Genomic DNA, 22,077 nt, shown 5'->3' with positions numbered 1-22,077 from the left:
AGATGCTGTGGAGAAGAAATGGGTAATTCCAAAGTTGTCTTATTCACATGTTGTTTGTTATTAACTGGTTTTGTAATGTTAGCTACAGGTACGCCTACATTCAGGAGTCACCAGATGCTAGTTTAGTTTAGAGTTGGAGGAAGTGTGAATTGTGCAGCTGAGGTCAGGACTTCTGGAGTGCTGTGCAGTCACTGGGGCTACACTAACGCTAGCTGCTGGAATATCAGGTAATCCTTCCAAACTGTATACTGTCAAACCACAAACATCTCAATTTCTGTTTCTACATGTGTTAAATAGAAAAGATGCAGTGTGTGCGTGTGGAGGATTTTGAGTTGTTAAAAGGAAGAAAAAAGAAAAGAAAAAAGCTCCTCATTACTGCAGATCTTGTTGTATAACCATCAGGTTTTGAGTTTTCTTCAGTGTTATGGTAATCTGGTGATAGTGAGTGAGTTGTCTGTGCGTTCATGGTCACAATGCAAACAGGAAGTGCTAATAGTTAATTCGGCTGGTCTATTCATGGTGACAGTTTGCCAAAATTTAAACAAATACAAGCTAAAGAAATGGGGCTTAGGTGTAGCCCACAGCTAACTCCCACTGACTCCAAGGCAACTTTTCTTCCCGTCTATATCCCCCGAAGCATTATGGGAACTGTAGTTCCAAAACTTAGAACTAGATTATCCGCAGTAAAAGACAAAAAATAGGAGTTACAAAATGCCGTATCAAAACGGTTTTTATTTTCCCAGAATACTGACACTCTCCTCCCTCTGTCCATTCATATGCAGAGTTTTTCCCTGTGATGAAAACCTGTGAACATACCAAGCAGCAACCTCCAGGGCTGAAAAATGAAGCCAATGCGGAAGTGCCAAAAACTGCAGTTCCTTGAATGGCCACTTGAGGCTCCAAAAGCAAGTCAATACCCATAGACCCCCATGTTAAAATGCCCAACTTTACAGCAGAAATAAACATGTTTACAGCCTGGTACAAAAAACGGTTTTGGTCTCTATAGCTAATTTCCCCTTTCATGACAACTGTACGGAGAGTGAATTTTTTTTATAACTCAACCGTTTAAATTTTATTAAGCCGTAAAGTTATGCATAATGAAGGACATGGCTGCTTTGAGTGACAGGTCCGCCAGCCGCTAGGTGGCTTGTTTCAGCCATTCGGCCTGCCTCTTTACCCATTTTTGATTGGCTGGGAGTTAGGCAGAGTCATGTATTGCCAAGATGGCGACGGCTGGAGCGGCTCACTTTGAGCTTCAAAACCGCTCTTCAGAAACCAACGGGTGACATCACGGTAACTACGTCCATATTTTTATACAGTCTATGGAACATACAAGCACAAAACTCTTAACTATTTTAAATTGAACAAAACAACATCTTTCATAGAAACTGTTCTAAAACACGTATAGTACAACTCACATGCAAATTGATGGCATTTCTGAGTAGCCCAACGTGTTCTGAAAATAACAATATATAGCATGCCTGGTTTAGATTAGTGACTCTGCTAAAAACCTGAAAATACAGCAATTGAAAACCAAGAAAGAAAGGGTTAAAGTGATAAGGTGGTGTATTTTATATCAAATCTTGCCTCATGCAGCTGTAAATGGTGCATGAATCCCCTCTCTCCTTCATTCCTCTCCCGCATCAGCTGTCTGCACAGAGGCTGGATAGGGGAATGAAGAGGCAGCAGATGTCCCAGAATGAGTCATTGTACCCATGAGTTGCCATGAGTTTTCTCAGGAAGTATTTTGCTAATGCAAATGGGAATATGAGTGTGTTTGTAAGTGTGTGTAAGAGAGCTGGGATGGAGGTGATGGGTCAAGCAGGGATGAAGCTTCTAGTCACAGCACTCACATTTCCACTTCTTGTATCTGGTTAGCTTCTATCATCTGCCTACACAACTAGCTGATGTTGAAAGCAAAAAGCTTTAAAACAGGACTGAATGCTACTGACAGTATCTGGGAAACTGCTCAGAGGCTGTTGATGTCAGAGAGGTCAGGGTCAGCCACAGAGCAACAGGCTTGAAGGTGGTTATGTCTTTGCTCAGTGACACATAGCAAGGTAGAGCCTTACATGAACCTGGATCCTCTCGTTGAGTTCCCTTTGAGTAATTGGCATACCGCCTGTTAAAAGATGAAACAAACACTATAAAGTGTGATTAAATTGCTATTAACTTACTATTGAGCAGGCAGTGTAGCTGTGTCTTAATAACATACTAATTGTACACAGAATATACTATAGATGTAAATGAATATGAAAACATTATTTGGATATAAACACCTAAAGTGTGGCTCCATGCATGACTTGACAGATGATAGGAAACTGACAAGCTGGAATTGGGGACTGTCTCAAAAGTGCATGCAAAATGTCCAAGCTTTACAAATTTTTGTAAATAGCTTTCTGGCCCAGTGCTATTCTAACTTGTATTTTCCCCACTGTTAAAACTTCTTGTTCTATTTCCACTATTTATTTCCACCTGGACCATACACAGCTTTTATTTAGACTCAATTTAGGTTTAGTTTTTATTGATTAATTTAGGTTCATGGGTAAAATATTGTGTTATAAATGTAATTTGTTATATTTTGTTAGTCCTAACAGTACACATGTATGAGTGAGGAGTATAAATGGCAGTAGAAATAAACTAACACAGAATATGAAATGGTACTGATGAATGTATACATTATATTAATTTGAAGTATATAAGACATAGTATGCTGTTTTCAGTTGGTGTATAAGAAATCAACGTACTTCACAATTTTGTACTAATAGGAAATGATGTGCCAGTTGATGTCAGTCAAACTGTGACTGTCAATAAAACTTCATTTGAATTTGTTTCCATTGAAACGGATTTGTGCAGTAAAGCCTTTTTTTACAGCAGGTATGTCACAGTAGGAAAAACAATGGTGTACATAATAAAATCAATGAATGATGGCTGAATTCCATTTAGCTGCTCCACTTTCAGGCTCCTGGTTTTGTGCATGCTGGCTCACTGTCACACTGTCATGTTAGTGGGACACTTGAATAATACAGAGCCATCTTTAATGTTATTAGTAACACCTGTTCTTCTATTACTGTGGCAAGTCAAAATGTCTGCTGTGAAAAAGGTCTATTGATTTTCATCATCACTGTCCTCCTCTTCCTCTTCTCATCTGACATATATTAATCTCTTTTGGCCAAAATGCCACTTGTCCTGATGTTATGTTTTCAGTTTCCATATGTTCTCCTTTCTTTTCATTTATGGTGCGCATACTATGTTGTTTGTCACTTACTGTAGGTATAACACAGAAAAGATTACAGAATATATTCACAACTGATGATTTCTGTTGTGTGGTGTGCAACATTTCCATTTACAGACAGCTAAATACACCATGTAACTTTAAACTGTATGCAGTCAAAACCAACATTAGGAAGCTCTTAATGGGATGTGTTTGCACTCTTCCTTAAAGGACCGGTGTGTAAGATTTAGTGGCATCAAAGAAGTGAGGTTTGATTAAGTTTACATCTAGCCAGTGTTTGGTTTGTCTGTTCTGGGCTACTGTAGAAACATGGTGGGCTCTGTGGAAGAGGTCCTGCTCCCTATATAGGCTCATACTATGAAAACACAACGATTATTATTTTTAGGAGATTATACACTGATTAAAACATACTTATGAATATTATATTCCATTTCTGCCAAGTCCGTTTCCCCTAGATTCCACTAAATTCTACACACTGCACCTTTAAGTACTGCTTTAGGAAATGTAAAAATTTGAAAGTGTTCATAGAATAGGTTTTAGAAAATGCTTATAACTTTTAAGATCAATTATTATCTGGAAATGGGATCCATTTTTGGAGTGAAAAGGATTTACTAAAGAACACACAGACAGCAGTTAAGAATGGGGAGCAGATACTGTGTTTCCTGCTGGTCCATTTCACTTTACTTTTGTGACCTTGCTTGCTGCAAAACCAAATTTAAAAATCTACTAAAAACCATTCAGCTCTGTAACCACTGAATTTAAATTTCATCTATGGTCTTCTCATTAACGCAAATAATCTTTCTTTTAATTTGACAAGTTTACATTATTAATTTCTAGTTGACATCGTGGGTGTATGTGATGTGCTATTGTGTGTAGCTTTGTATTTTGCATTTTGATCAATGTGTTCTATGTGTTTTTTGCTTTGTACTGTTTGTTATTGTGCTGTTGTATGTTTTAATTGTAGGGGACTGATGAAAATTAGCTTGAAGCTAAATCTGGTACAGTACATCATTTATGTTAAAAACTGTACTCTGTCCCGATAAATAAATACAATACAGTTGATAACATCATCATGAGACCAGAAACCTCATGGTTGACAGTGATTAGAGCTAGCTAACCTAGTGGGCTAACGTTAGCTAGTGCTTTCCAATCTAGTTTAGGTAGTAATAACATCTACAAAAGCTAGCTAGCTAGCTACATTAGGAGCTAGCTAATGTGGTGGAAGTTTGACCGAATAAGGGAGACTGACAAAGAGAAATTTGTCTTTTTACATTTATTCAGCTTTTGCGCAAAAGGATCGAAACCAACAAAGTGACAGTCAGCGACTGCCGAGGAATCGATCCTGAGAGCATCCTTACCAGGGTTTTTATATGCATAAGAAACAAGAGTCAATAGTTACATTAAATGAGGGGAAAAACATCAATGATTAATTAAGGCATTTCCCAAATGAAGGCACGCTCTTGTCTCAAAAAAAGTTAACGTGCAGGCTACGCTATATTTCAACCTTACATCATTTAGCATGTAAATGTGGTATACAGATCAGGCATTGTATTAAGAAAGACAGTTCATGTATAGTATCGGATTCGAGTAAAGTTCAGCGGAAAGGGAGCCAGTCATGCTTTCTACAAAACAGTATAACACAGAGTCACACTTAATACAAAGGTTATTCACTAAATGATCATTTTTCCTCTACAGCTAACAGGCATAGCTAGCTAGTGACATAGCATCCACTACCTAACCAGCTTAGCTGATGTGTCAGCTAAGCCATAAGTGTAATGCCCTGTTTTTCTGAATAGATAATTATCTCGGAAATTCTGCGAAAAGTTTTCATGAAAAAAATATTCTGCTGTTTTTCTGAATTAATGACATAATTATCTTGGAAATTCTGTGAAAGTTTTTCGTGGAAAAAAATAATTCTGCTCTGTTTTTTTGAATTAACTGATAGGGGTGCTGGGAGCATGGTAACCACAGCTCGTTCCGGAGCATAGTTAAGTTGGCTTGTTATATCGGTGCCCCCCATTACTGCCTTGGTTGTCTTTAGCTAGGACCGGGCCTGCCCATAGATGTATTTATATAGCGTACAAAGACCCAGCTTTATACAAGCATTAATACTTATAGTACAGATGGCTCACACCTGGGAGGAGTTCAGCACAGTTCCAGTTGTGCCTCATCATCATCACCCTCAGACCCCCCCCCTCACATACCCGCCATTCCATACACATGAAATATTATCATTACACATTCCTTAGTTACAACTGACTTCCTACTACAACTAGAAGCTTAGGGTAAAATTTGTTTAAGGGGTTGCAATTGACACCCACTTCCTCTCCTTTCTTCTCATCTGAGGTGATTTAACCTCTAAACACATTTTTCTTTGGACTGGACTGACATTTGTAATGTGCCACTGTTGAACTTGATAAGTGGGGGTCCGTGATGAGTATGATAGCTTAGCAGTAACTTCCATATGGGGGTAACAAGGGGAATGCTGGGGACTGAGCAGGAGATCCGGGGATCAGTCTAATATCTTTTTTCTGTTCTGTTTGCTCATGTGTCTATGTGTGCTCATACTGGCTTTTCTTTCTCCCCGAGAGCCACAGGTTGGGTCTTGCATAGTGGCCCTGAGACCTTGTAGTCCATCCGCCTTTTATTTGTGGCCCTCAGAGGCTCTTGGGCCAGTGGTGAATATGTCTCTGTGTCCCCCGTCCCCCTGCTGAGAGATTCCAGAGGCTCCTCTCTTGGCCTCTCAGGGCTCCTGGGTCACTCGTTTGTCATCATGACCTTTGACCCTTGTAGGCCAGTGTGCCGGGAGGAATGTCGGAGATGTTTACCTTCGCTGAGACTGATGGTGTCCAGGTGGCTCTCTCTCTCTTTTTTTCATGCCTTTTTTCGGTCTTGTGTTTTTTTCCTGAGCCAGGCATCTTGACAGCCCCACCTCTCTGCTGCAGCCAGTTAGCCTGGTGAATAATGCAGAGGTAGAGCTTGTTGTTGTGGTGCGCTAATACTATTCCCATTAGCACCAGTGCCTACCAACACAAATGTCCTACCTGGATGTTTAGTTTCAGCTATGGCACCTTTGTAGATGGACTCTTTAGATTTGTGTCAGAAAGTATCTGGATTGGCTTGACTGGAAAGTAATGAGAGAGAGCTATTGATTGGTCCTCTGTCTGAGTCTGGTCAAGAGAGCACACTCATCCAAAGCTCCACTTCCCAGAGTTTGTTAGCCGTCAGACAGCCAGCCTAGCGGTGTGGCTAGACAGAGAGGGCATTCAGTAATAGGTAATGGACCCCCACTTCCAGCTCCCTCCGCCTTCCACTTCAATGTGGTGCCATCTATCACTCTTGCCCTGGACCTTCCCAGTGGCTCCTTGCTGGGTCCTCATCTACTGGAAACTCTTGGAAAGTTTCCTGCCCTCCCCTGCCCCCAGCCCCCTCAGCCCCTCTAAAGAGCCCATTAAACAGTGTTGTAATGCAAACAGTAAGTCCGAAGAGAGCGAGGGCCAGGTGTCGGGTGCGGAGGGGATGAGCGTCTAATGCAGCCATTACGAGTGGCGGGGAGGGTGGGTGGATTATCATAAAAGCATCTCCCCTCCCTCTAATGTGGACATGTCTGATCAATACCAGACTCTTGGGAGGGGATGGAGGACGGGATGGACGGATGAAGGATGAGAGGAAAGGGAGCTTTATTAATCTACCTCCCAGCCGAACGCTCTGTCGCAACACCATGGGATGGCAGCGACGGACAGAGTGGGAACAAAATGAGAAGGGAAATAGGAGATGTGGGAATGACACATTTCTTTAGATCTCTGATGCAATATCTGAGTAATATAACAATGCATTTAAACATTTTACCACCATGACCACTCAACTGTCCCCCAAAACAAAGCAATGGAAATTGTTGAAGCAACAAAATAAAATAATGAAAATAAAATCCATGAGCTACTAAAACACTTAATTTTACCCCTCCTAGTATTTGTAAGCAGTATATAATCAAAAGATAAATGGTTTATAACAGGAGGAGTCTTGATGCATTATTTAACAATAATAACTCAAAACTATAATTCCTCTTATGAATCCTGGAGTATAAATACTTAATGAATGCTAAATAGCGTAATTGTAATTATATATAACAATACGTCTTGTTTATGTGTTTTGAACACATATGTTAACAGTTTTAACCAAAGGATTTGTACATATATATATATAAACAGTTTATAAATGTTTTATACTTTATACTGTTAATTTTGGTGCCCAATTTGAATTTAGTCTTCTTCTTTTACTTTTTCATATTTTAGTCATTTTAGTTTTGTTAGATTTGGTCAAAAAAAAAAAATTATAGTCTTAATTTTTTAATGTCTTCTTTTATGTCTTCTAAGCATTGTGAGACTAGATTGTAATTGTTCACACACACAGTGCCCATGCCACTTTCAATCACTCCCTTTAATAAATCCAGCTGCCATTTACCAAACTCAGGCTTTTTGAACACAGCCCTTAACTCACTGTCGTCTACCTGTGCTCTCCACCGCAGAGAGCACAGGTAGGTAGATTAGAGAGGTAACTGCACTGACTACGATGACAGCATCATTGTTCACATACTTACTTGCTTATTTTGTGTAAACCTGGAGGGTTAAAAAGTATTTCCATGAGGGGGCAGATTAGGGCCTAATCATCCCTGAGCGAACGAGAATATCTCCCTGGTGAACCTAACTGAAAGCATGGCGAGACTCGAGGAGGTTACAACATGGTGGCAGCACATTAGCAGCGACATTATAATAATATCACACCAGCTATTCTAGCGTGCATATTTGTCACTCTGGAGCAGCGAAGACATACAGCATAAGAAGATCAGCTTCCTTTATATAAATGTTTATTATAGGTAGTAAAGGTTTAAAGTCTCATAAGACGTTTGAAATTAAGCATTAGTACTCTTCACTGAAGGAGACACATTTCTTCAGAGCTGCATTGATATGGACTGTGTGTGTATGTGTGTGTATGTGTGAGCTGCTTTGGTTCCCGCTAATGCCTTTACCTGCAGGTGTGTCCCACATGTCCTTTGGAAGGATGTCTTCACACCATTTCAGTGGCAGTTTAAGCAGACAGGCAGCTGGTTCCCATCAGTTTTTCTCATATGGGCCAGACGTCTTTCCAGAACCCCCCTCTCAACACTTCTGCTCTAGACCCAAAAACTGAGATGAGCCATGTTGGAGAACATCCTCATCACAGAGGACCCTACCATGTGATTCTCACCACTGGGTGGAAAGTAACATTTAACAGTGACTCATATGTTTAATGGCCGCTTAGAAAGTAAGTTTGACAGATAGATGACAGCTGAAGTGGGAATGCAGTATGCTGTGTGGTTTCCAACACTGTCAGTAGTTGTTCAACAATAGATTAGAAGTATTTCCTATTGAACTCCCCAAAGATGATCAGTCCCAGACAGAGTTTAAAAGAGGCCTGTCTGCACTGCAGTGATCATTCTCACTGCTTTTGCCACAATTGTAACAGTGTGAACCGTTTGTGTTTTAATAGGAACAGATATGTGGACATAGAACATTCTGTGAATAATTAATAAAATAAATCATAAAATAGCCTAATTTGCAACACTTGGCCCTAGATGGGCTTTACCAAAAAATAGAAATGTGATTGAAATTATTTAGGCTATGTACAGTATGTATCTATACTACATTTCCCTATGAATTAAAATTTTAGATTTAGCTGTAAAAAATAATGGTTGGGCCTTGTCTGAATGTGTATTTTCTTTATCAGCGATATTTTCATATATATATAAAAGTTCATTTTGCTGCTCTCTATTTCCAACAGTAATGATGCATAAAGACAGTTTACTGCCTTGTTTACCTTCTGTCCTCCAAGTCTATCCCAGAGCACTGCCAAAGATGTCACAAAAACATGCTTGTTGACTGTGACCTGATGGCAACCTGCTTTCTGTCAACATAGCTGTGGTGAAGGCAAATGTCATAGTTTATGGTTTGCTGCAAATGTATCCCAGTGGCCAAGTGCAGTAGTACAGCAACAACGAAAAATCCCTCCGTGAACCAAAAAGCATATTTACTATAGACTGCAAATATAAAAGACATGTCTGTAAAACTGTTGACATGCCACCTCAAACTGCATCCAAGGTTAATTATTACTATTAGTATGGCACATAAGCAGTCATGGTTTAATATTTTTAAAATATTCCTGGAGCTTAGAAAAACCTTTTATGTGACGTGACGTCCCATTATAGAATCTATGGGACGGGCTGGCGATTAAGAGGATGTATGTGCTGGATGAGCAACTGTCCAGGTCTAGTTAACCTGCTCACTAGCTAGTTAGCTCACTAGCTAACTTGTATTTTGGGTTTTTCCTTAATTCGTTCAGGAAACAACAGTATAGATGTCATCATTCGTTGTCATAGAGCTGTGAAGTGGGAGAAGCTGCTGGTTCTGGAAGTATTTTTCCCTCCTCCGAGTTCCAGTTTCAGTTCTTTCAAAAATGATATCCTCAACATTACTCAACATAGAAACACAAGAAAAAAGTCAAATTGTTTGAGCTGCGGATTTTAGTCTCAGTTTTCCCTAATAGCTAAATATTCTGCCAGCCATTAACGACACACGTTACAGAATTTTAAACTTGGCTATTGGATGTTTCTTACTGAAATACATCTTGGGAGTTGAAATGAAGTTATTTCCTTAGGTTTTTAGGCACAGGCTTCCCTTGACTTTTATTCAGCCTCCACATATCTTCTAACTCAGTTGCTTCTCTCTTTTTTTTTTTTTTTCCATTTGATTCAACCCTAGAGTTTCATTCCCATCCAAGCCTTGAAGAGCTCCAACTGTCAGTCATCTAAAATTGTCTATGGAGAAAATGAATGAGACTTTTACCTCCTGAACCAGGGTTTCCTGAAATAGCTCCTCCCACTCCCGCAACTACTATTGACAGTAGTGGATAATGACATATACGTGCACTGTGGGATTCCAAGCAAACCAGTTTTTATGAGTCTCTGCCACAGATATAACACACATCAGTCCCATATCCAATTTATGAAAGCGTTTGAACATTTGCTGTACAAATCCTCAGGTTTGCAGGAAGCTATGTGTTTTACTTTGTAGTAACTTTGTAGTATGTATGATAGCCACCGTGCCTAAACAGACAAAATGATATGAATGCATGTCACAGATGACACACTACTGGACACACTGACAGTCACGTGATTTGTGTGAAGTGTAGTGCAGGAAAACAGCCGTGCACTGAAGATGGAGATAATTAAGGATCTTGCAAATCAGTAATTTCTTTAATACCCAAACCTTGTTTTGCATGTCTAGCCATTAGTATTACTCCCATTTATATTTACATCCATATCTACACTTTACTCTGTAACTAAAGAGAGAAGAATATATTCATAGTAAGCACTAATATCCTGTGGTCTTCTGTTAACATTTGAAGTGCACTCAGTGGCTAGCTCTGCTTTCACTAATGCTGTTTTATATAAAAACCAATCTGTATGAAAGCCCTGTGCCTCCCACACACATGAACAGTCCTGACCTCCCCTCATGCAGCATGGTGAAAGTGCTCTCCTCACTTTTTTCTTGTTACACCGTTTTCTCCTTCACACATAACCACATATGCACTGTTGCATGACTGCAATCAGATACTGCATATCCACACAGGCAGGAGTAAACAAATGACTCCTCTAATGTTGTTTATCGGTGCAAAAAAAGTACCGTCATACCATCTCCAGTCTGCCGAAAGTCACACACCAAAATCAGCTTCACCAGCTTAGATCCCTCTCCTCTCAACTTAAAGTAGCTATCTGAGTCTTTCTGCTCTCTGTGTGATTTACAGTGACCCAGTGAGAGAGTCTGTATTGAATAATGGCGCGGAATGACAGGTAAACCTCGGGCCAATTGGCGCAGTGGCCGGAGCCTGGTACGGACAGTTTGCAAGGAACGGGGAGGTAATCGCTCCCCCTTCGGCCCTTTTTTTTTTTTTTTACTGTCAACTAAAGTGAGGAAAGGCAGGCCGACACTTGGATGACACACGTGGCATGTACACACACACACACACACACACACACAGGCATCTACACACAGCTTCCCTTGTAGTGTGGCTGTGTTGGGGCAGGTTCTGCATGACACGCTAGACAGCGAGGGGAGAAAACAGCCAGCAGAACTTAAAACAATGCGAACCAAGGCTGAACTAAAAGTGGATCATTAGAGATTATTCTGATATTAATAAGACATACTAATATTATATAAATACGAGAGCAATGTTGTTGTTTTTTGCAAAAATTACAGCTTTAATTCTAATTATTAATGTCATTTTAATGTCAGTAAAATTCCTCCCAACCATAACAACACTGACTTAGGCCAAATGTTCTTGTAATTATTTATTCTCTGGGAAAATTCAAACTAGAGCTGAAACTCTTAGTAAATAAAATAATCAGAAAGAAAATTGATGGTTTTTAAATTTAAAGAAAGTGCTTGTTCTAGCTTGTCCAATGTGATAATTTGCTGCTTTTCTTCATTCTATATCACTGTAATTGAACAATTTTAAGTTTTTTGGTCAGGCATTTAAAGACTTTTTTTTTACTATTTTCTGGCATTTAATAGAACAAACGATTGATTTATCAAGAAAATAATTGTAAAAAGAAAAACAAGAATGAAAATAATTATTAGTTGCTGCCCCCATTCAAAGTGCATTCTACACAAAATATTATATATCTGATTTTGATGTTTAATTTTTAAATCTGAGGGGTTTTAAGGCCAAAATGAAAAGATATTTTATGCTTATCAGGGTGGGAACTGCATTTGAATCATTATGGGACACTGAAACGGTCAAATGAAAGCCATGAAATTAATTCAGGTGGCTCCTTAAATCATTCATGTGACATGTAGGTAACGCGTCTGATTTGAAATGAAAGGCCTAAACCAAGCATATAAATCATTAAAATAATAATGACAGAGAGCAAGTGTCCGCGCTGGTAGTATTTTCCTCGGCTTCATCAAATAAATAAAGTGTAAAGGAGTGTGTAATGCTCTCCCAAAGCTGCTCATCTGCTCAAATACTCAAGCCCCTTTCGCTTTTCCCTGCAGGAAGGCTAATGACAGACATGTAAGTAGGCAGCATGACCTGTTCTGCTGCACATGGAGTTTATTTGCTGTGGTTTTAGCTGCAGCTTCCACGCTCAACCCCTGGGGCGCAAATACGTCTGCGGTGCTCCAGCCCAGGGAGCAGCAATCTGACAAGCAGTGCAGACCTAATCCAGGCCAGGTCTGGGGCTGTGTTTGGTATGCATCCCCTAGGTATGGAATAAATACAAGGCCGGTAAGCAGATCTGCTTGCCTGGACGACCGCAGGGGAGTGGAGGGCTTTCCAACCTTGCGTTACATGCCTTGACGGGATGTCTCTTATCCATATATGTAACCTCATAACATTTTGGGCTTTTCACGAATAAGAACAGCTTTGATCTCCTGTGGAAAGTAATGCAGTTTTAATGTCCAACTTCAAGTGCCATTAGCTGCATTTTTATCAGTTAGCGAAGCTGCTTGGTAAATTTCTGAATGTCAAGTCAGGGGGCGGTGCTAGCCTAGAGGATAGAGAAGTGGGTTTATGATTGGAGGGCTGTCAGTTTGAGGTCCTCGCTGGGAGAATGTGGGTGGGGAAAGTGGATGAGTAACACTCTTCCCACCCTACAGCACTTCAGTCTAGTTTCCTTTGAGCAAGGCACTCAACTCTCTGCTGCTTTAGTGGGTAAAAAGTAGAAAAATGAGATTATACAGGGAAGCTGTTGAGTGATAAAGTGCAAATGTGGTGCATTATGTTTCTGGGGAAAGCAAAGGGGCTCCGTCGATACTAAAAGAAAAAAAAAAAGAAACACAGAAGGAAAGTCTGTTTTGCAATTTCTACTCACTGAACCTTTAAAAAGTGTCTCTCCACCTGGTGGCACAACCCCCCCCCCCCCCCCCCCCCCCCCCCCCCCCCCCCCCCCACTCCCACCCTCCTTTCCACCCTTAAGCCGCCACAGGTATAAGCAGACCAGGTGTACCTGTTTAAACTTGCTGTGTAATTTGTGGATTAGCAGATGCCTCTAATGGCTAAAATCATCAGAGCTTTCCCTCTGCCATAGAGCGGGGAGGAGGGGGGGGGGGAGGGGGGGGGAGGATATGAAAAGAAAACAGACACACAGAAGCAGAAAATGAACCGGACCATGTGAATGGAAAGAAGAGTAAAAGGACAAAAGATGACAATTCAAACATGAAAGATCATCTCAAAGGGCCAACTCAGCTGTCCTGTGAACAAACGGACCATACATCCAGTAGACACTCATCAGGTTCTGACTTCTACCTACAGCCTCTTTTATACAATCTACAGTTTAGTCATGTTAAAGCTCTTTGTGTCATTCTGGAGTTGTTTTGAACTTTTTAAATAGCGTTCATGTCAACATCCAAGTTGTGATTATGAAAATTCAATACTACATTGATTACACTGGCAAATATAGCAAACATACCCTTATTCCAGCCTGCCAGTTGTGAGGATTTGGTGCTTTTATTTGTCTTGTGTGATAGTAAACTGAATATTTTAGCATTTAAATCATTGGATGAACACAACAACTTGAAGTCGTTGCCTCGGGCTTCAGGAAGCTGTGATGAGCCACGTCTTTCTGACTTTTTAAAGACTAAAGGATTAATTGATTAATCAGGAAAAGAATTGAATAGATAGTAGTAGTGTTATATTATTGATGCAAAGTATTTTTAACCTTTTACAAGAACAGCTCTGTAGTCAAAACAGTTTTGAATTTGCCAGTGTTATAAACCCCCTCACTATATGACTCAAACGTTGCTTAACTCCTTTTGTGTTTTCACAAAATTTTAATAAAGCATGAAATATGATCTCTCTCTCTTTTCCTTATCTACATTCACCATCAATTTATGTGACACTCTCCACTTCCTGCCAAACAAATGCCTCATTTGTTTTGCTGGTATTGTGATTTTTGTTCTGCCACAAGTATTTAGCTTGTTACATGTGGAGCTAGATATGGTTTGAAACTGTTTGACATTAGTGCAGATATGATACGTGGGTTTTAATAACAATATCTAAGCAGTATTACTCATTACTAACAATATAAGGAAAGTCCTCAAATGTTGCGACTGAGAGTTTAAATCACATTTAGAGGAATGTGTAGAAAAAAAAAAAGAAAGATCTGAACAGACATTTGATACGTGTCAGTTTTCAATAATCTGTGTGTATGGACATATTTTAGTTGGTTCCCAGCCGAAGCTACATGTATTTCTATCACATATCACAGATTTAGTTTTTGTCATGTGTGAAGTCCCCCTCTTCCCGAGAAACACTCAGCACAGACACTGACACATTCCTGACGGCACAAGGCATAACTTGTTATGGAGGCTGTTCACAGGGCTGTGTTAAGGTGAATCCAGACACACACACTGGGCTGTGTGCACCGAGAGGGGCAGCGTTGATTTAGGGCATTACTCAGACGGAGAGAGAGAGAGAGAGAGGGGAAAAGAGAGAGAGAGTCTCCCCTGACTGCATTAGGAGAGCCTCCAGCCTTTGTGATTCCTTTTGATCAAATCTCTGTGAAAGATGAGTGTCATGCCCTCTTCCAGCCAGCTGTGAGGGGACTGCCCTGTGACTCTGAGGGGGTAGATGTGTGCGTGTGTGTGTGTGTGTGCACGCGTGAAAGAGCATGCACACCTCTATGTGTGCACAGGAGTGTGTGTGTGTGTGTGTTGTGCGCGCAGGCTAGGGAGGGAGCAGGCAGCTCCTGAGGTGAGAATGCCGAGTGGGAGGATCTCATTCCAATCCCCTGTGCCCAGTTTCAACACACACACACACACACACACACTCAGACACACACACACACTGAACATCTTGAGTAGTTTAGAGCCAGTCCACGGCAACATTAGAGGAGAGTGAGCAGAGGAGGCGTGTGCATGTTTATGTGTGTGAGTGTGTGTGTGTGTGAGTGTGCATCTGTGCAGTGAGAGTAAAAGCACAGTGACTACTTCTTCTCCTTTTGTGGAGTGAGTGTGAGTTGGTGGCTCGTTTTGTGTGTGTGTGCGTGTGTGTGTGTGTGAGAGAGAGAGGAGAGAGAGAAGCAGAGTACATGTGTGCCCGTGTTGTTGAAGGAGACGCTGCTGGGTGTGATGGCTCTTTTGCGTTAGTACTTGTGCGGACAGGAGAGTTGGAGGCAGTTGTTTTGTGGGACTCGCGGGGAATGGCAAACTCCACGGTATCCTTGGAAACATCCGACTAAATGACAATGGCTGAGGTAAGAGAGACGGCTTTTCACTGCTTATTCTCTTGTCTGCTCTCCGGCTCTCTTCACACACAGCGGCTGCACATGTTTAACAAAGACAAACTGGAAGCAGTTTTTGTAGATCGCAGTGACAGGCGGGAGTAGTGCAGACTTTTCATTATTAGCTGCGCTGATTAGGTTAGTACAGATGTCATATTTTATCATTACATACATTTTGCTACTTTATGTATTGCACTGCAAAAGAAGCAGAGTAAGGGTTTCTGGCTCATTGTAAAAGTAGAAATGTGTCACACTGATACACACCTTAACTTTGCTGTTCTGTGTTTTTATAGGATTTGTTGTTGTTGAAGTTGTCACATCGGGATCTGTAGCGCTCAGTACGATGTGGAATCTTTTGATACTAATGTCTGAACTGTATTGTATCACGACTGATACCAAAAGGATACTTTTTTTTTCATACGTTAACTTTTGAGGAAATACACATATTTTTCTATAAAACCTTGTTTTTTCCTTTTAAGAAAAAATAACCAAAGTTCTAAAATGTTTAATGTCTAAACACAAGCAACTTGTGTCTAAATAAAATCTTTATTTAAATCAGCAACTAATTCGCTGATCAAATAATAACTCAACTTTATGGTGCTTCACAATTTTTGAACAGTTTTCTTAGATGTTTTCAAAACTCATCTTAAACCAAAAAAAAAAAAAAAAAAAAAAAAGACAGTTTCTTTGACTTTTAATTGCTCCCAAACAAAAACCTTATCTGACTGATGAAGAAGTCAAAACGACCAGTCAGTGTGCACACAGATTGTCCTTACATGCCTTCCAAGAATCTAGAGACAACTCCCAACAACTCCCAACAAATAATAACACTAACTCCACCACAGACAAAAAACATACAAACTTTCCTAATGCTAGCATCTAATTATCTATTTCATGCTCTTTTGTTAAACTACTAAACCATTCTATTAACTTTCTATTCAGCAGTTTTATTTTATCGTGTCGTATTCTGAGCGCCACGTCTGCCTTTATCCTCAAACTCCTGTGACAAAAAGTATCATTCAGCCCATTAGAGGAGAGAGAAGCAGCCTCCAGTCCTTACCTGGGCCTGCACTCCATCCACCCGTCTGTCTGTCTGTAGTTTGGGGGGAAGCAGAGCAGCCCGGCCTCCTGTAGCCTCCTGGCTGCTGCCCACAGCCTATTGGAATGTAATTTAAGAGCAGCCTAATGTTTTGTTGCAGCCATAATGTAACAATTAGCAGAGCTGTCTGTGTGGTGGTGGTGGTAGCAGCAAAACACTCTCTCCTGTGTCTGTGTGTGTGTGTGTGTGTGTGTGTGTGTGTGTGTGTGTGTGTGTGTGTGTGTGTGTGTGTGTGTGTGTGTGTGTGTGTGCAAACAATGCTAAACAGTTGAAGGAAAAACAATTGTGGTTATTGGCTGCTACACAATTACTGAGTGTCAAACAGGCTGGAGTTTAACTTTCAGGATAAAACTGTGATGTGGAAAATAAGACTTCATGCAGATCATATACACTCCGAGGTTTATTCTCTTATTTTGAAATTTTTCTTTTTAGTTGAAATAAAAATATGAATGTCAGTTTTTGTTAAAAAGTTTGAGCTAATTGATTTGATTTCACATTTTTATTTATGGTGATGTAAATCTTGTCGTGTCACTTAGCAACTTTGACATGATCACTATTTTGAGCCTCGCAACACACAGAATTTTAAGGAATTGAGGACTCCGAAGATGCACTCATAAACCTGATCCAATGCTATAATTATATAACATTTTATCAGTGTTTTAAAGTCAAAGTAAATCAATAACTAACTGTTCATGCTAGACAAGTTCATCTCACTTTAAATATTGTGTGTTAAGTTGTTAAGTTCAGCCTTTATTTTACAAATTTCAAAATAATAAATACCTCCATAATAAATAGAATCTTAAAAATATGTTGTTGAATTATCATCAAGCTCTGTCATAATTTCTACCATGTGAGGTGTGTGTGTGGTTTTATCCCCTCGCATATTTTATGTTCCTCTAACAGGTTGCCTTTTCCATATTCTGATGAGTGAGAGGCCCAGCAATCCATGAAAGTGATTTAGATTTATTTGTCGTGCGTGTGTGTGTGTGTGTGTGTGACAGAAATGTGAGTAGAATGGCCCTCTGTGGCTTTCCTTTAACACACTCATGTCCTATCTCTTCATCCCTGCTGCTATCTCACTCTTTCCATCTTTTGTTTCCTCTCTCTACCTCCATCTCTTTCTGTGGGTGTCTCTCTGTTCTTCTTTAGTGCTGCAGGGCCCCGGGGCACAACACACACACACACACACACGCTCACATAAACGACGCAGAGCTAGGGCCCCAGCTCATCTTTACAGAGTTGCACTTTGTTTTGTGTGTATTTATGTGTGTGTGTGTGTGTCTCGGTGGTGGCGACTGCCGACCTCGTCAGCTTCATTAGGTTCATGATGGTCCATCCGTGAGAAGATGGGAGGAGGGGGTGTGCGTGTGTGTGTGTCTGCTTCAGCCTTTTACCCCCTTTAGCGTCTCCTCGGGCTGTGATCTGCCCCTCCTGGCCCCCCAACCTTACCCCCTTAACACCCCCAAACTTCCACATACACACACACACACACACACACATAGCAGCTACCCCTTGCATCTGCTCTGCGCTGCCACCAAAAGGCTTGTGAGGATTTGTCAGCCAGATGTGACAAGATTGTCAAGAGGCAGGCGAGGAGAGAGGGAGATCTGATATTAATCAGAGCGTAGCTGGGAGCCAAACTCTCTCAGACTCAGTGTACTAACATGTTCCCCTCATTTACTCCCTCTCCGAGCCAAACACTCCCTCCGAGTTCCTAACGGGGAGCCACATTCACCAGGAAGCCAAGCAAACTTTGGCTCTCCTCCTTCTCTTCCCCCCCCACCCCTAAGCTCATCTTTTTGTCTTTTTAAGATTTATTTTTTTTTCTTAAGGAAGCCAACTATTCTCTCATGGATATTCAGGTAAAAGATTTGCTACCTTTTTGTGTGGTTTGGTGTTGAAACATGTAGTGTGTTCCTGTGTGTATGTGCTTTCTTGTGATTGACTGCTGGATGAGTATGAAATAATGAGTTTTTCACGCTGTCTTTGGGCTGTATGGACTCTTAATAGGCTCAAACACAGCCTGTCACTACTTGCACTCGCACAGGCTTTTTTCTGGGTTTGTCTTCTCCTTTTCAGGTCCAACGCCATGTTAAAGAAGCGCTCATGTTTTTTTTTAAAAAAAGTGAATTTCAACAGCTATTAACTGACATGCAGTTTACTTTTAAAAGAAGCTGATGAATTAAAGCCAGACTGGATGGCTTTAAAGCTGAGAGTTTGTGTATAAAAGTTCAGTATTTCATTTGAAAAGTTGATGTAATCATTTTGGAGACGATCATAAGTAAGTGATTTTGATCTGGTGCTGTGTGTTAGAGTGCTTCCTCTTTCTTAGCGGAGTGACATTAAATCATAAGCTGAGGCGGGATCATGTTTCCTGCTGAGCAGCTCCACATTGTAACCTCACTTTAACTAACACTTGTCATCAATTAACATTTTACAACCTCGCTGTCACATACACAACCCGGTCCAAAGCGTGATTTATTCATGAGACTGTGTTCTATGCTGGTACAGCGCACGTACGCACGCACACACACACACATACACACACACACGCACACGCAGCCTGTGATCGGCAGTGGGGCCAGGTGTAGTCAGTGCAAGTTGCTGAGGTGGTTTTTATTGGTGGAAGTCGGTGTTATTAGCAGGCTATCTGAGCAGTACCAGGAGCACCGTCCTCCCACTAAATTCCTGAGTGTTTTCTGTGTGTTCTGGCTGGGATCAAATATTTATTTCTTCTGTGTGTGTGTGTGTGTGTGAGAGTGTGAATGCTTTTCTTGATTGCTGTGTTGCATTTATTTTAAGTAGTAGAATGTGTCCTTTTAAATATATATTTCTTTTAAAATTGAAGAAAGTTGCAACATATCTATTAGAAATATGTTGCAGAGTTTGCTCATTTAAAGGAAATTTAATTCCAAGTGAGAATGTCATGTGTCATTTTGTCTTTTAAAAGATGAAAAGCTACTTTCCAAGATATTTCATGCACATTTAAAAGAAGTAACGTTTTTGATTAATATCGATTGTTTAGTCTGTTAAATGTCAAAAAACAGAGGAAATGTCCATCACTATTTAAAAGGTGACTTTTTGTAATTGTTTATTTTGTACGACAAACAGTCCAAATCCCAAATATATGAATTATATAATGATATGGAACAGAAAATAAAACTGCAAATTGTCACATTTGAAAAGCTGGAACCCTGAATGTTTGGCATTTTTATTTGATAAATGCATAAAAATACTTAATGACTTAAGTGATTTAATGTTTGATTAATCATCAGCAGCTTGGAAAACTAAACATTATTCTTCTAAAGGGCTTATAACTGATCTATAACGCATTGGTGAATAACTTATTAACCATTAATAACGTAATTATTTCCATGAGTGCTGCACTCTAATTTTATGTGTCTGTACATTTGGGAAACGTTTTAGAAGCAACGTATCAATTTGTAAGTTCATGATCTTAAAATAGTGAGTCGCCAAATATCTTAAAGAAAAGAAAAGAAAATATCACAATAATCAAAATTGCTTCTGTCTTTCACACGGAGTGTCAAAGTCATGTCTTGCAGAGCACCCATTAAGGAAAAGCTACCTGTTTTCAACAAAATATGTATTTTACAAAGTGATCCTTTATACTTCCCGTCAGGAAAACTCACTTCCTTCATTTCCCCTGTGCTGTAATTGTCTTGTAAACTGATTAATGGCTGATAGTAAAATCTGATCCCCTCTCACTTGGCCGTCAGTCTCGCTCTTCCTCGGAGCCGCTGATAGCCCTGTTGTTATTCACTCTTTGGCACCAGCACCACTTGTTTCCCCATTGAGTGTCAGTTAGTGCCGGGCTGCTGCTAATTGATTAGTTTTCCACCGCATTAGGCCAACAAGTCCCTGTCCATCCCTGAACTGTCTCTGTCCAAGCAGCTGTTCACTTCTGCTGAGTCTCTAAAGCACCATGGCTATTCAGGACATATGGCAGGATTTTATTTTAAGAGCCAGAAAGGACTGTTTTATTTTATTTATTTCATTTTTTTTTTTTTTTTGCTCTATGAGGGATGTTACGGCTGTGGCTCAGCGATGGGATGGAGATGATGTTCCACTTAGACCAGACAGAACATAGCTGGATTTTTTCTTCTTTTTTTAAGGCCTAGAATGTGTACTGTAGTTTTCTTCCCTACATCCGAAAAAGAATCATTTTTAAGTTGCTAATGTCATGTCTGCATTAGTGTAGAGTGGAAAACCCAGGAAACAGCTGGGTTTGAATTGTTAATGATTCTAATGAAAGTGTCAGGTGAAGCCGTGCTCGTCCAACACAAACATCATCGGGGTCTCCTGCGTTTTTTCATCACTGTGTGTGTTTTCTCTCAGTGTGGAACGCTATTTCACACACACACGCAGGCACCTCCGAGTGTATGTTATCACTCAGGATTGGGTCGTCATGGTACACAGACGCTGTCTTTATGTCGTCTCTGCCTTCTCTTCTTCTTCTCTTCACCTCACACTTTTCTCTTTTCTTAACCTCACCTTCTCCCTCTTTAACCTCCCGTCATGGCTTCCATCAGTCCGTCCTACACAGCCTGACCTCTGAGTGTACAGTCTCTCAACCGAGATGCCTTTACAGTGGCTCTAACAAATAGACAGACATTGAAGGACAGATGGCTGGTGGCAGAATCAAAACAAGGAGTCAGAATATGTTTTCACATTAAAAGAAATGAAATGCTGAACATTTTTTTTTGCATCCAGTGACATACACACACAGATTAAGAGATTCAAGGCTAGATAGGTTCAAAGTATCAGGAGCAGAAAGTCACAAAATGTCTTTATAATGTATGATACAGTGGCAGATGGATATGTTTTTAATCCACCATTACTTTTCAAAATCATTAGTTTTAAGTAAATTGATGTTAAATTAATTATTTTGTCATAGGTTGAAAATGAACTTTCTCCTACATCTCTAAACAGTCTCCATATAAAAATGTTGATCATTTTGGTCGCCTTCAATCATTACTGTGAACTCACAGAAATAAGCATGACAAGCAGCATTAACCCTCCCGGAGCGCTCCATTCCATACTACACACTCATTCTGAGCAGATTTTAAATATATATAGTGTTCACAGTGGAATAGTGACAAAATTGAGTATATTCAAGAGAGTCAGTATCACACTAAAAAACACGCCAACACGTTTATCTCACAGCGAGATGCACAGAGGAAACGGTGGAGCTACTCACATCTGCGAAAAATGACAATAAATTGAGAATAGTGGTGAGACGGCACCGGGAAGATCTTGGAAAACAAAACAAAAAAAGTTTTAAATGTTGAAAAAAAAACATTTTGCTTTGTGAAGTGTAATTTTCAAAATCGCACTCTGACTGACGGCACACATTTAATACATTTCCTGACAGTGTAAAATAGCAAAGTATGCTAATTCTTTGTATAG

The 22,077-nt window shown here is 40.2% G+C and overlaps 1 protein-coding gene across 2 annotated transcripts in view; it reads left to right on the top strand.

Annotated features, from left to right (window-relative positions):
* The window catches only part of bnc1 (basonuclin 1), a 70,356-nt gene that overhangs the window by 35,505 nt on the left and 12,774 nt on the right, over positions 1–22,077 (top strand). Inside the window, exon 1 of one of the 2 annotated variants that reach the window (XM_042408836.1) lies at positions 15,126–15,524. The exons of the other annotated variant lie outside the window; for it this stretch is intronic. Within the exon in view, the coding sequence (XP_042264770.1) occupies positions 15,510–15,524 (15 nt within the window). The 5' untranslated portion in view covers positions 15,126–15,509. Of the gene's footprint in view, positions 1–15,125; positions 15,525–22,077 lie in introns of those variants that run through there. 2 annotated transcript variants of the gene reach the window in all.

Source organism: Thunnus maccoyii, chromosome 1 (assembly GCF_910596095.1).
Source record: "Thunnus maccoyii chromosome 1, fThuMac1.1, whole genome shotgun sequence".
Classification (NCBI taxonomy): Eukaryota; Metazoa; Chordata; class Actinopteri; order Scombriformes; family Scombridae; genus Thunnus; species Thunnus maccoyii.
The sequence above is the reverse complement of the archived record's forward strand: the minus strand, read 5'-3'. Positions and strand labels throughout refer to the sequence as shown.